This window comes from Trichoderma harzianum (assembly GCF_003025095.1).
Source record: "Trichoderma harzianum CBS 226.95 unplaced genomic scaffold M431scaffold_8, whole genome shotgun sequence".
NCBI classification, from domain to species: domain Eukaryota; kingdom Fungi; phylum Ascomycota; class Sordariomycetes; order Hypocreales; family Hypocreaceae; genus Trichoderma; species Trichoderma harzianum.
Window position 1 is genome coordinate 1,264,431 of NW_020209256.1, and position 14,351 is coordinate 1,278,781.

The 14,351-nt window shown below is 48.5% G+C and overlaps 4 protein-coding genes across 4 annotated transcripts; 2 read left to right on the forward strand and 2 right to left on the reverse strand.

Moving 5' to 3' along the window:
* Positions 1-816: 816 nt before the first annotated feature.
* On the forward strand, positions 817-2,182 carry M431DRAFT_496754 (hypothetical protein; the record flags this gene model as incomplete). Its single annotated transcript, XM_024917520.1, has 4 exons — positions 817-1,002; positions 1,051-1,155; positions 1,208-1,441; positions 1,511-2,182. 4 exons carry the CDS (start codon positions 817-819, stop codon positions 2,180-2,182), a joined length of 1,197 nt encoding a protein of 398 aa, XP_024773132.1.
* Positions 2,183-3,240: 1,058 nt separating this feature from the next.
* On the forward strand, positions 3,241-4,007 carry M431DRAFT_6976 (hypothetical protein; the record flags this gene model as incomplete). The annotated part of the gene is made up of 2 exons (XM_024921793.1): positions 3,241-3,547; positions 3,601-4,007. 2 exons carry the CDS (start codon positions 3,241-3,243, stop codon positions 4,005-4,007), a joined length of 714 nt encoding a protein of 237 aa, XP_024773133.1.
* A 311-nt stretch (positions 4,008-4,318) lies between these two features.
* Positions 4,319-9,705, reverse strand: M431DRAFT_146575 (hypothetical protein; the record flags this gene model as incomplete). Its single annotated transcript, XM_024912738.1, has 9 exons — positions 4,319-4,625; positions 4,695-5,033; positions 5,118-5,613; positions 5,683-5,951; positions 6,020-6,292; positions 6,425-7,510; positions 7,569-7,654; positions 7,709-9,039; positions 9,097-9,705. The coding sequence occupies 9 exons, from the start codon at positions 9,703-9,705 to the stop codon at positions 4,345-4,347; spliced, it is 4,770 nt and encodes a 1,589-aa protein (XP_024773134.1). The 3' UTR covers positions 4,319-4,344.
* Positions 9,706-9,801: 96 nt separating this feature from the next.
* M431DRAFT_119269 (hypothetical protein) lies at positions 9,802-12,882 on the reverse strand (the record flags this gene model as incomplete). Its single annotated transcript, XM_024912063.1, has 8 exons — positions 9,802-10,470; positions 10,538-10,692; positions 10,751-11,599; positions 11,657-11,764; positions 11,822-12,062; positions 12,115-12,266; positions 12,399-12,518; positions 12,570-12,882. Coding segments are annotated over 8 exons (2,607 nt in total), but the record flags the coding sequence as incomplete, so codon positions are not given.
* Positions 12,883-14,351: the final 1,469 nt, after the last annotated feature.

The window sequence follows — 14,351 nt, forward strand, 5'->3', positions numbered from 1 at the left end:
GCCAGACAGTTGCAAACATGGGAGCAATGCGAAGTACTTGTATCCTACCATTTCAATTACATTGGGAATAGCGCACACCGGCCTGAGTCCCCCGACCTGGCCTGGTGCATGCGTGTTGGTCGTTCCTTGTCTAATCCCTACCCTTGTGGAGTGCAGGGAACTCCAGTGTAATGCAGCTGCTGGCACTGTCTTTCAGGCACAGAGATGGAAAGAAATCATACGGTCCACAAAGATTAGCCAAGATTTTGGTGACCCCATACGGATTATGGACCATTGAACTACTGAATATGAGGTGACAGAAACCTGACTAGAGTTGCGTCTTCCTACCTGACTCATTATTTCCAAAAATAAATAGTCTATACATGTATTGTAAAGGTCTGAGACTACGTCCCCAAGGATAGAAGGATTTGCGTCGCAGGCAAGGACATGGTTTGTTCCAAGTATGTATTACGAGCACGGAGTATTCGTAGCTTTATTAATGCAGGTAGGTGATGAAATCTGACCGGGTCACATCACCAAGGCCAAAGCCCTCCAGCCCCTGGTCTCGAGCTGAGAGGCTTACTCTGTACCTGCTTTTCCGTCTGGTACGAGGATAAGCCGTTGGCTGCGCTGTAATTAGCCTGGATTCAGGATCTTCTGGTCTGGAACCCACATCACACGCCCATCCATCCGTCAGGATCGGGACTTTGGCTGCCGGCACGCTGCGAGTGGAAAGCAAGGACTTATAGGCATTCGTTATCTCTTGCGAAGATTTACTTCTTCGATGCTGTCAAGTCATTGCCTCTCTTGAGCCTGACCTACAGGTCTTCCTCACTCATGGATCCAGAAACATCGAACGATGGTTCTTTTCAGTTCTCACGCGTTACCTTCAACGATCATTCGGGCCAGTTATGGATCGTGACAATCTTATCGTTGATATATGGTCTTCTTGGTGCTATGACACGAGGATACATCAAGTACCGGATGTTTGGGTTTGATGATCTACTGCTTGCTTTCGCGACAGTAAGGAGCCTGATCCCGTATTTGATAATGAAGTTGACCATCAGTTAGGTCTTCCATATAGCTCAAGCCATCGCAATGTTTGTTGGCTTAAACAATGGCCTCGGCAAGTTCAACTCTATCACGGGACCGGAACAATGGGCGACGTCCTCAAAAGTAAGCCTCGTGTAATGTGGCAAGTTTCAGCAACTAACACATCTACTGACAGTCCGTTATCGCGGCCGTTATTCTCTGTCTTATTACCTTGAGCCTCGCTAAATGCTCTGTCCTCGCTCTTATCCTTCGAATCATTGACTCCAAGACTGGGAAGAGCAAACCGTTCTGTATTGGACTTATGGTTCTTAGTTCGGCATGGGGAATAGGCTCATCTTTGGCATTCCTCATCAACTGCCGCTCCGGCGCATTGTTGACTCTGGATAATGTTAAACAATGTCCCAACCAGGTACGAAAAAAAACGTGTTGTGACTCGTCGAGATCTCATGCAGATGCCTAACCTAAGAGTTGCGCTTAGAATACACGCTGGGCTATCATCACTGCGATTGACATCCTAACCGAGATACTTACTTGGCTTCTTATTGTATGGGTCTCCTGGAGCGTTAACATGTCATTCTCCCGCAAGTGTCAGGTTGCCTTGGCTTTCTCATTCCGTCTGCCACTCATCGCCTTCTCAGCCATTCATCTGGCGTATTTCAGCAAGTACCCGACTTCACCCGAGCCTCAATTTGCTGTCACAAACAGCCTACTCTTTCAACAGACCATGATTGTCTGGTCTCTTATTACTGCCACGGTACCAAATATGAAGAATTTTCTCAAATCCTTCTCCATAGGCTTGGGCTTTCCACTTGCCTACGATTCCAGCGTGTACGGGTCAAGCAACGCGTATCCACTTCGCTCACTTGAGAATAGCCGGTCCAAGGCCACTTCGGCTGCAGGGGCATCGACCTCTGTATGGATCCGTGATCAGTCTGACAGCGAGGCCCGTGGCCGACCTCACAACTGGAGGCCGGATCAGGTTCCGAATCAAACTGCTGCCATGGCCCATCACTTCGGCAGGGATAGCCGTGAGAACCTGTCAGATGAGGAAAGGTCCAGAACCGGCAGTCGAGATATGATAATCATCAAGGAGGTGGCATGGAAGGTCACGCATGAGGACCATCAATCGGCGGGCGCCAGCTCTTTGTAATTTTTCGTCCATGGAAAGGGCGCTAGATATATTTCTGTAACATAATCATTGGTCTTCCAACTCCAACGAATCTTCGGTCAAAGCCCAGTCCCTTCGGATGTATATACGCTATAAATTTTTGACATGTGGAAATCGTCGGGAGAAAAACTCGGAAAGGAACCGTGGTGTGAGGGATTTTCAACGAACCCATCAAGAAGTTACGTTAAGCATGGGCCGGCCAACAGCATACCGGAGCCGTCAGAATTCAGCAAACGGATAGCAAGGATATTGATGCCGGGGCCAATCGGATCACAACGTGAGTTTGCCGTAGTTTGCCGTAGTTTGCCGTAGTTTGCATACAACCAGCCTCGTCACAGTCCCGGCCCCTGTCAGCAGTGCAAAACCATCAACGAAAAACTGTGGCAGCAAAAGAGCATGCTTTACTCCGAACAGCACAGCAGACAAATTAATGGCACTTTACGGCATCGGGGGATTCAACGGTATCTTAGGCAAAGTGAGTTAATGCCGAGAGCGCATACGCTATCTCGCATTGAGTTACATCGAAACCCGAGCTCGTAACAAAGTTCAGTTTCTCTTCACTAATGCTTGTCCTTGAGGTGGATGGCAACGTTAGTAGACAGCGGGAAGTAGGGCCGCCCCGCCAGCGCTACCACATACTAAACTCATTAGTTCTGGTTCGCATACTTGTGGCGCGTTTCATGCTGGTACGACGGTCCAGAAGAGTCGCCTGAAATGCACATGAACCATACGAGGATCCTTGTGGGAACATGTGAGGCGTTCGTCGCTAAGAAACTGAGAAGCCTCCTAGAAGCAGCTCTCGGCCGTGTTTGCTAACTAGGTAGTTTCGATATACAGGGATATATGTGACAAATTTGGGTTTTGTTGCGAAGGAGTCGAACACGGTAGCACTCCTTGTCACAAAGCGTCCAGAGTCTTCGTATTCGCAGTTACCCCAAGTTTCACGATTCGCACTCGCTGGTCGGTTTATTGGTCGCCTTTCATTCGTTTTGTTCAACACATTGCATAGTCTTATTATCTCTCACTTCTCGTGGCACAACATGTCCGAGATTGTGTTGCGCGATGCGCGCTACTCAGAGTTACCTGAAATTGCCCGCGTGATGGCAAAAGCATTCTGGGAAGATAATTTGTTTGGCCAGCTCATCCACCCTCATCGAAACGAGTATCCAGACGATGTGCACTTGTACTGGCTGCGGCGGGCTCGCGTCAACTTCTGGGACCGTCGCTGGCGATGGCTGGTTGCCGTGAACAAAGATGAGACTGGCCGTGAGGTTATAACTGGTATTGCGCAATGGGCGAGATTGGGCGATGGTGGCAAGAAGTTGGAGCGATCGTACTTGGATCCTCGTGAGTATACTGTGGTATTCCATCTACTGACTTAAGCTAAGTTGGCGGCCTAGGGAATTTGCTGAAGCCTCTGTCTTCTATTGCCATGACAATTCATGCTTGGTTGTGGCCCAGTCGTGCAAGTGACCCTGTGCAGGAGAACATTGTGGAGCGATCGTACCCTTATTTTGACGCAATCTGGAGCGGCAAACGTGCTGAATCGTGGTATCTTGAAGGATTAGCAGTGCGACCGGATTTCCAGGGCCAAAACATAGGTCGGAAACTGACACAATGGGGTCTCAAGCAGGCTGAAACTGAGGGAGTCTGCGCGTCTGTAGTTAGTGCTCTGGGCAAAGATGGATTTTACATGAAATGCGGATTTGAAGAGCAACACGGAAACGCCACACATGGTGAAGGAAATCCATTGGCAGGTGTTGAGGGTGCCAATATATATTGGAAATGGCCCAAGACGGACTCATAGCACGCCCATGCTGCCTTTCTGTATATATTGAGCCCAGCCATTATTCCTTAGCTGTTATCCTTGCTGGTTATCTATAATCTGCTAACAGAGTATATATTATGATCTACATGTATTCATGAATATTAGCGGCATTAATATTAGATATCGGATACAGACCAAGTCCAATCTTGTGAAAGTCGAGACCGCATTCCATATATCCAATCTCATCAAAGATTCACAAGAGCAGTCGTTGCGGAAAGAATATTACGAACGCATTTTGTATGGTTCTATAGGAAGCTCAGATATTAACACCAAGTTTATGCCTTTAGTTTATTCCACTCCCCCGTCTAATGACATCTCACTTCTCCAACGAAACTCCTTCACCGCGAATCGCAACAGGCACATATGACGACTTAAAAGCAATGAGCCCAGCAAGCGTAGCAAGCGGAGCATTGCTTAGGATGTCGAACACAGAGATGTCACTCTTGACGGTCTTGAATACCCAAGCTCGGATCTCCACCGCCACAAGACTGTCAACACCGTACGCATTCGCAGGGCGGCCAGAGTCGAGATCCGCTTCGTCCATCATCATAGCCTTGGCCAATTTCCGCATCAGCGCTACGCAAACAGCAGCTCCAGCTTCATCAAGGTTCTGTGCTGCACCTAAAGCCGTGCGTAGCTCTTCGGATCTGTCAGGCTCGCCGGAACCGGCAGTGCCGTTATCCTGTGTGTCGTAGACACTGACTGGACCAAATCGGCGCTCGCTGTGCCAGTACAGCTCTTCATAGCCACCCTGCTTAAGCATGCCTCCTGTAGTCAAGCCGACCGTGTTCTCAGCCTCCGGCAGCAAGCCAGCCATGCCTGCCTCTATAACGTCCAGCACCTCAGTTTCCTTAAGACCAGCCATTGCGCCAGAGTTAAGATAACCCAATGCTTCACCGTGGACTGCAGCCCAACCGACGCCCAAAACAAGACCAAGATCGATACTTGTTCCTTTAAGGCCGAGGGAACGGCGGTGGCGAGCGACGGCATCTTGGTATGTGTTTCCTATTATTAAGATTACATGTTAGTTGTCTGCTTCTTTTCCGAGAAGGGATAATCCCTCAACAAATCTCGAAAGGTTAAACTTACCGGCGTTGTAGTTGCCTTGTCCTCTGGACCCTACAATACCTCCAACAGAGGACATACAGATGAAGAAGTCAAGATCTTTAGGCAGCTGTTCGTGCAAGTTTCTTGTGACTTGAACTTTGGGTCGGATAGCAGTGTGAAACTCTTCAACAGTCATGTTCTCAAAGAAGACATCCTGCAACTGCATGGCAAAGGTAATGACTCCGCGAATGGCGGGGAAGTTGGCAGCTTTGATCTCTTGCAGCACTCTAGTGAGCTCGGCCTCATTGCTGATATCGCTTGCGAAAGCCTTGCTCTGGACATTGATCTTCGCCAATTCGTCAAGGAGTGCCTTTGCCTCTGGCTTGCTTGCGCCTGAGCGAGACGTAAAGGCAAGGTAGCGAGCACCCTTTGAGGCCATCCACATGGCGAGTGATCGTCCGAGACCACCAAGGCCACCAGGGATTATATAAGTTGCGTTTGAAGACAGAGTAAACTCCTTCTTCTTGGGAGGGACAATCTGTTTCTCTGCTGTTAGCATTCTTCCCTTCTATAGCCGTGCCAGTGTAGTTATAAATAATTATCTTACCGGAACAATGTCGTCATCATTAGCGGCCAAGACCATCTTTCCGATGTGCTTGCCTGTCTGCATAATGCGGAACGCCTCTTCGATCTGGGAAAAGTTCATAACCTTAAGAGGCGTGACGAGTTTCGTAACACCCATGGCCCAGTACTTCATCACGTCTGCCAAAATTCTGCTGAGCAGTGGAACATTCTCTCTGTACACAGACAGCATGTTCACGCCAGAGAAGCTGATGTTATGAAGGAAAGGCGTCATGTCCAGGCCCGTGTTACCGGCTAATAAACAGTCAGAATCTCTCCACATTACCTATACTTGTTAGAAGGGAATTGGGTTTGCAACTTACTAATATCTCGCTTGCCCAGCTCAATGAACCGACCAAAAGGCGCGACGCACAGCCAACTCTGCCGCAGTCCCTCTCCAGCAAGAGAGTTCAAGACGACGTCGACGCCCTTGCCGTCAGTCATACGCTTAATACCAGCTGCAAAGCTATGATCTCTGCTGTTAAAAATATGATCCTCACGGATACCATACGTCTCTATTAAGAAACGCTTCTTGAACTCGGTTGAAACAGTTACGAAGATCTCGGCGCCGATATACTGAGAGATAATAATAGCTCCTTGACCGAAGCCACCTGCGGCAGAGTGGATAAGAACGCTTTCACCTTTCTGCAGACGAGCGACGTCAAACAGCGAGTAGACGGCTGTTCCATAGATGGAGACAATCGAGCCACCCTCTTCGAACGACATACCGTCCGGCATTCTCTGGAACATCTCCTCCGGGTTACGGATATACGTGCGGTAAGTTCCCAGACGGAATGTCATGACCCTGTCGCCTTCTTTCCATTGGGTGACGGACTTTCCAATGCGAGTGACGACGCCACTACACTCAACACCCAAGTTTGTATCCTGGATTTGACCCATGGCAATCATGACGTCGTGGAAGTTCATGCCCACAGCCTTGACCTTGATTTCGACCTCTCGGTCGCCAAGTGGCAGCGGGTACTCGTCGCAGTCTGTGAACTGGAAGGTATCTAACATTCCAGGTACTTTGATCTCGAGTGCAAGAGCACGTCCCGGCTGATTAAAAGGCAACTTCACTGCAGGAGGATCTTCTGCGTTGGTCTCGAAGAGGTTGCTCACCTCGTGATCGGGGTATAGACGAGGCACATTGAGCAGCTTATTGCGCAGAGCATACTCCCATTCCGCATTAGAAGGATCAGCCTTAGACTTGAAGATCTGGCTAATAATTGCGCAAGTGGTGTCGGAGTCGATGGATTCCTTGGGATCAAGATCAAGTGTGGTGAACTGTAGGCCGGGATTTTCTCCTCGAATAGTTCTGGAAAGTCCAACAATAAGACTGGACTCAGGAGTGGTACATTCCATGGTACCACCATTGGTGAGCCACAGAGTGCTTCTTGATCCAAGCACTGCCTTCTTGGCAGACTCCCAGTCCTCACTCTTGATCTCATGAAGCAGAGGTTTGTTCGACTCCACAGCAACAATGCATGCCTTGCCACTGAAATCAGTAGTGTTGACGTCTTTCAACGAAACTACTTCAACTTCAACGCCCTCCTTATCTAGCAGCTTCGATAACTTTGATGCCATCACATCGACAACGGGGTCAGCGACTGCTGGCTTGACGACGACGGCGTTTTTGGGCAGCGGGGGAGAGGTGGCCTCTACAGCCACGGAGAAGATAAGCGAAGACTGGTAAACATCTTCTCTGCTATCGTCTCGGAAGGACACATGCAGTCCACCAAATCCGTGCCGGCGCAGGTAAACGTCCCATTCGCTTTCTGAGAGTCTTGGGCCCCATTTCCGGTTATCGTTCTCACCTGCACAATTGTCAGTCGGGATTGAAAGTCTGAACATTACACACTATGTGCGACTTACCAAGCCACCATCCAGGAAGTGTTCCGAAGATCATCGGAACACGAGCCATCGTTGTGGTCAGCTCGCCCAGGAGCAAAACTCCGCCACTGTAAGTCGAAAGTTAGCTTTGGCCCACGTAGAACTATATGGTAAGTACTCACGGTCTGAGCATGCTACGGCAGTGCGCCAAACATCTGTCGATGGATGAACAAGCGTGAATAACGTTGTTTGCAATGACAATATCGTATTGGCCGACAGGGAATCCTTGCTCGGCGGGATCCTTCTCGATATTGAGAATCTTGTATTCCAAGAACTCTGCATATTCACTAAAGTCCTTGGCAGCAGGTTCAAAGTATCCGCTGCTAATATCAGTGAACGTGTACAGCTTCAGCCTGGCGGCGGCATCATCGCGCTTCCCAAGGGTCGTCAGAACCAGCTTTGTGGTTGCTCCGGTACCTGCGCCAACCTCCAAGACGCGAAGTGGTCTCTTGTGGGAGATTTGCCTCACGTATTCTTCAAGGACTGGGTTAACTTTTTCAACACCAATGACGTTTCGGTAATATGAAGTCAGCAAGTCGTCTTCACGGAGAACCTGCAGAGGCTCAATTGCGCCGGTGAGGATCTCATTCATCGCATAGGCGACGCGAACCAGCATCTTTCCGTCCACAGACTCATTAGAAACCTTCTCGAGCAAGGCCGCATCAAATTCCTCGGTGGTGTTCAACCAGTCAATCTTCTTGATGGGAGACCTCTGGCAGTTGAGCTTGCCTTCGACAGCAAGGTCGTATTGGTGCTGCATGTATTCATAGAACAGACGATGATGGGGCGCGAACAACTTCGAGTCCTCTGCAGTAAACTTTCGAAGGACCCTCTTGCAGATAATTAAACAAGCCAATTCGAGATCGTAGATTGTTTCGTATTCTGGATCAGGATATAGCTCTGCGAAGGGGGAGAGGAAGGCCTTCAAACCATCGGCAGTCAGCTCTTCAATATCAGGGCCCCAGTGTGTGCACGCGCCCAATTTCTTGATTGACTTAGTTGCAGCAGAAGAGGACGCAATGCCCTCTGTCATGGTCTCGAGCGTGATAACTCTGCACCCTTCAAACACAACGAGAGGCTCTTCCCAGTCACCATCGGAAGCGACGATAGTACCAACGGATTCCTGGAAACCGTGCGCTGTAGAGCGAGAGTAACCATAAAGCTTGTCGCCAGGTTTCTTGCTCGCCACTTTGCTTGAGATGTAGACACTCTCAACGAAGCGAGGGATCTTGGCTCTATCAACAAGCGCTCCTCGAGGTGAGCAGGCAGGCACAATCATTTGTACGATACCATCGAGCGTCGCAGGGTGAATGATATGATCATGCTCAAAGTTCTCAGGCATAAAGGACCTTGTGTCTGGAACTTCGATAGCGCATTGAGCCTGGTAATGCCCTGAACCGATATGGACCAGTGACTTAAAAGATGGGCCCCATTGCAAGCCGAGTTCAGCGAGCTATTATGATAGTTAGTAACTGGTCAAAAGCGTAGATGGAATACTGTATAAACATACCGAAGCGTAGACGTCAGCTGGATCCTCAATATCTAATCCAGCATCTGTAATTTGCTGATATTCTTCTCGGAACTTCTTGGCTCTGGCAGCGTCTTCATTCGTAAAAGTAGGATTTACCGCCGTCTTGTACTTGACTTGGATTAAACCTGAGCAGTGTTGTGTCCAGGCCCCTTGGCGATCTCGGCATGAGATGGTGAACTCGTTCCACGTCCAGTCGGGAAGCCTTGAACCAGCGCGCCAAGGACGAAGTTGAATCTTTGACTCAACAGCCTCATCAGCCGGAATGATCATGGCCGCACCAGCCGAGATGTCTCGCAGCTGAAACCCCTCAATCTCCTTCGTCTTGTCGGCTACCTGACGTGAAGCCTCGATAGCCATAACGATCATACCCGCAAAGGGATACAAGATAGACGACTGGACTTGATGGTGCTCCAGCCATGGGATTTCGGAAACTCGGAGATAATTGCGCCAGCTGGGCTGTTGCTCGCTGGAGTATTCGTCTCTGGCTCCGACGAGGTCGTGCCTCGGCATGTCTCGCAATCGGTAAGCGCGAGAGATAGGAGATTCGTACCAGTACTTTGTGCTGTGGTTCCAAGCAAATGGAGGCATATCAACAAGAGCTGCTGCCGTATCTTTGCCAGAGTTGTTAACCTGAGCAACATCCACAGCATAACCGCGTTGGAACAAAGTTCCCATTGCTTCAATCGCGGTCAAGCTGGCACTACTATCGCGCTTGAGGAGTGAAACATAAAGTATATGGAGTTTCTTGGTTTCTTCAACGGATAAAACCTGTCGGATTGGCCCTTGGAGAGCGGCATGAGGTCCAACTTCAACAATGAGGTTAATTCCGCCAGTGTTTTTCGTCGTTCGTCTTTTGGTTGGGTTGTGCCTGATTGCTGCTTGCAATGATTGGTTGAACTTGACGGGATTTACCAAGTTGGAGACCCAGTATGATGGTTTCGCAAGCTCAGCCGCTTCAATGATCTCCCCTGTCACAGACGAGAACATCCGCACGCTGACATCATCTGTCGCTAGTGAGATATCGCTAATCGATTTCAAATATGATGCTTCGATAGCCTTCATGTGGGGAGAATGGTAAGCGGTCTTTACCATCAGCTTCCTGTTGAACACCTTCCTCTCTTCTAGAAGAGCTTGGACTTGAGAGATAGCAGAGATGTCACCAGAGAGCGTAACGCTAGATGGACTGTTAATACAAGCAACGACCAAATCACCGTCCGTGACCTGATCAACGAGAGCCTGGGCGTCCTCATAGCCCAAGCCAGCCGCAAGCATAGCGCCTTCTTTCTTGATAGTGCTAGAAAGGAGACCACGGAAGTATGCAACTTTCCAAGCCGATTCCCGGCTAATGGCTCGCTTGGCATAGGCAGCCTATATGCAGGTTAGTAACATTTCTACAGATAGAAGGCAAGATGATTCTTACAGCAATTTCTCCGCTAGAGTGTCCCACAACAACGGATGGCTTCACGCCCCAGCTGCTGAGAAGGTCTACGAGAGCCACTTGCAAAGCCGTACAGGCTGGCTGGCTGAGAGCCGGGTCATTGATACGCGATTTCTCCGCAGTCGCATTGAGCTCCTCTGTATGGTTGTTAGTATATTGATTGCATCTTTAGTTGGCAAATAGCCTTTAACTTACCGACCAGGTCCCATTCACAACCAAGCTCTTTCAATGATGAAGCCGCGGCTTGAATTGACTCTCTAAACACCGGGTATTTGAACAAGTCACGACCCATAGCATACCATTGAGCACCCTGCCCAGTGAATGCAAAAGCGACAGTAGGCTGCTCGGCGGACCGTTCAGGTTTCCTTGGCTGCTCAAAAGCGTCAATAGCCTCTTGTAGGCTGGAAGCAATGCCAAATGATTTCCATGGGAACTTGCTACGCTTATTGGATAGTGTAAATGATAGTCTTTCGAGCAAGGCGCTCTCTCCTGCTGGTGAGACGCTAAGGGACTTGACATATGATGCCAGGCTAGTTGCAGTACGGTCAGCTCCCTTCTGTTCAGGTGAGGACCAGACAAGAAGCTGAGGCAACGGGTCAGCCACCGGAGTTGTAGATGGCAGGGTTTTGGGGACAGCAGGTGTCTCCGAAATGGTGTTGTGGAAACCTTTCAATCCCCGGGATTCAAGGTAATGGAAAGCATCATCGACGATGCAGTGAGCATTAGTACCACCGTAACCGAATGAATTAACACTGGCTCTGCGGACACCCTCAGTAGGCCATGGGGTTAGCTCTGTGGGAACCTTGAGTTTCCATTTTGCCAAAGGAATGCGAGGATTGGCCTTTTCGAACCAGAGATTCGGTGGCACTTGTCCTCTCTCTAAGGCATAGACGGCTTTGACAAGACCCGCAAGACCAGCAGCACCCTCCATGTGGCCAATATTTGTTTTCACTGAGCCTATTAGGAGAGGGTCTGACTCTGGTCTTACTTGACCAAAGGTAGCAGCAATAGCAGCGCATTCCAGAGGATCACCAACAGGAGTTCCTTCATAGTGTTAGAGCGAATTGAGCCCCGAGAGAGATTAAGGCGGGCTATACATACCTGTGCCGTGTGCTTCGAAGTAGCCAGTCTGCTTAAAGTCCAGCCCAGCAGAGGCATATGTCACGCGTATCAGCTCCTCTTGTGCCTTTGAAGATGGCACGGTAATACCTATTATGCAGTTAGACCTACATACACATGGGAGCCGATTACAGAGATTTGACTTACCAGGAGTTCTGCCATCCTGGTTGACACCTGTACCTCTGATGACGGCTCTGATGACGTTACCGTCTCGCAGTGCGTCTGCAAGAGGTTTTAATATGACAACAGCTGCACCTTCTCCTCGGGCATAGCCATTCGCCTTGTGATCAAATGACATGGACTTGGAGTCAGGACTGAGGAAATGGAGTGATGTCATGGCGTTTTGCATCTCTGGCATCAAAATGATATTGGTACCTCCGACGATTGCCTAGAATGGATGAGCAAAGAGTTATTTCTCTGACAGTGGAAGGCGGCCTTACTGAGGTTGATTCTCCCGCTCGAATGCTCTGGCAAGCAAGATGAAGGGCTACAAGCGAAGATGAACACGCTGTGTCCAAGCTGAGACTGGGTCCTTTGATATCAAGGAACCATGAGACGCGGTTGGAGATTAAAGCAGCGCCATTACCCGTTCCTTCATATAAACTAGGAGGACAGTCAGCACTGCAGACAAGAAAAAGAGATTTTTGAAAGAACAGAAAACGGCTGAGTATTGTCTTACGGAATATCTTCAGCATCATGGCCTGGTTGAGTGTTAGCTTTCAACTAATAAATAGGTGGTAACTTGGGCCGGATAGCCTACCTCTCATGCCTGTATAATCTTTTGTGAATGAAGCCATATAGCAGGACATATTAGATCCCGCAATCTCCTCAATGCTAATACCAGCTACCCAGAGTTAAATTCTGTCACGAGTTATAGTGGTAATGGAATACTCACCATTCTCAAGTCCTTCATACGATAGCTCCAGAGCTAATCGTTGCTGTGGATCCATGGCATGTGCCTCTTTGGCTGTAATAGAGAAGAAAGGAGCATCGAATCTAGCGATGTCTTCCTTTAGGAAATTTCCTCCCCTGACATTCATTGAGCCATGTCGCTCGGCGGACGGGTGATAGAAAGCCTCGATATTGAATCGATCCTTTGGTACTTCTGAAAGGGCATTTCGTCCTTTCGAGACCATGTCCCAGAGCTTGTCCGGGTTGGTAGCTTCACCTGGAAATCTGCCTCCCATGCCAACAATAGCAATTGGCATGGAGGCATCCTGTTTCAGAATCGCGTTTGTGTCCATGATAGTGGATTTACAACAGGAAAAGGACTGAAGCTAGCTCAAAGCTGTGTCAAAATTATATAAATTCGGGTATAATTCGTAGCAGAACATGTAGCTGGGGGCTTCTGTTCTATTATATACCTAGCTTAATGAGAATTGCCTCAAGCTGTTGCTTATCCTCACTGAGAGAAATAAGACGCCGACACATCCGCCATCTTACGGAGAGCCGCATTTGCTATGCATGCCAATGCCCATAATCATCGGATCATTTTCTGCAACTTGGGAGCTGACGTCTGTCACCCATGTGGCCTAATCAGTTTACATGCATACATAGCCCAGTACTCATACCCCAGAAGACTAAGCGAACACCATAAACCCCCTCCCCTGATAGCTAATAGGGGTCTATGATCTATCACTATTTTAGGAAATAAATTACCTACATTATCTTATAGTTTTCAGCTTGACGTGTTAACCATACTAGGGGTATGAAAGGTTGAAACAGTCTTGGCTGTCTATAAAGATGGGACCGGATACAAGGGTGGATGTAATGTAACACGTTTGCCGGCTACTTAGACAACAATTCTAATCATCTTGCTAGTTTTTGTATATAGTTGAACAATGCTATAAGATCACAGCCCCCCACTATAGACCTAGATATTTACGATTACATACAAGAATAATCGGGCATAGATTGTCATGACCCCGAGGTACGCATGCCACGGCTGACAGGAATCATATCATACAGGGGAGGTATAAATACATTAGTGCCTCGCTGCAATGATCTTCCAATAGTCTAAGTGCAGAATCTACATTCCTAATACAGTAGTTGTAACAATTTACTCCTGGAACTATTTGTTTCCAATTGCAACGAGTCCCACCCTACCCGGCGGGTTGACTAAGCCGGCTACTTTGACCCGCCTCTCTTGCTGGAGAGGTAGGGGTCTAGTAAGTGACCGGCTTACTACCTAGTCAACCTGCTAGGTAGTTTCCGAGCTCCTATTCTATGGATCTCAACGCTCTCCTTGTTGATAGTATGCTTACGGGGTGTTGTTGGTCTCACCGCAGGACACATTATTCAACATACTATACTGTTTTGAGAAGCTTTTGCTGAGGTTGTCCAAACTAAGAGACAGCCAAGAGTTTACTAATTGTCATTTCGCCTCCAGTGGAAAAAGGAAATAGCATACCATGAAAACGCTCAGCATTAGCACCAACGGCCTGCTTGTATAACTGGGTACAGTATTATGCGAGATACCGAAAAGTCCGAAAAAAGCCTGTGGCTCAATTTGTTTCTTCCCTTTTTTTATAGCTCTATTCTGTATTTGCATAGAGGCATTACATGATTTCTTACTTTTTCGTTATTTTTTCGCATACAAAGGCTTCTTTGCATTTGCCCACTTGTCGAAGCTGACGACTCCTTGATTCTACACCAAGACTGTTTTCCAACAAAGGAC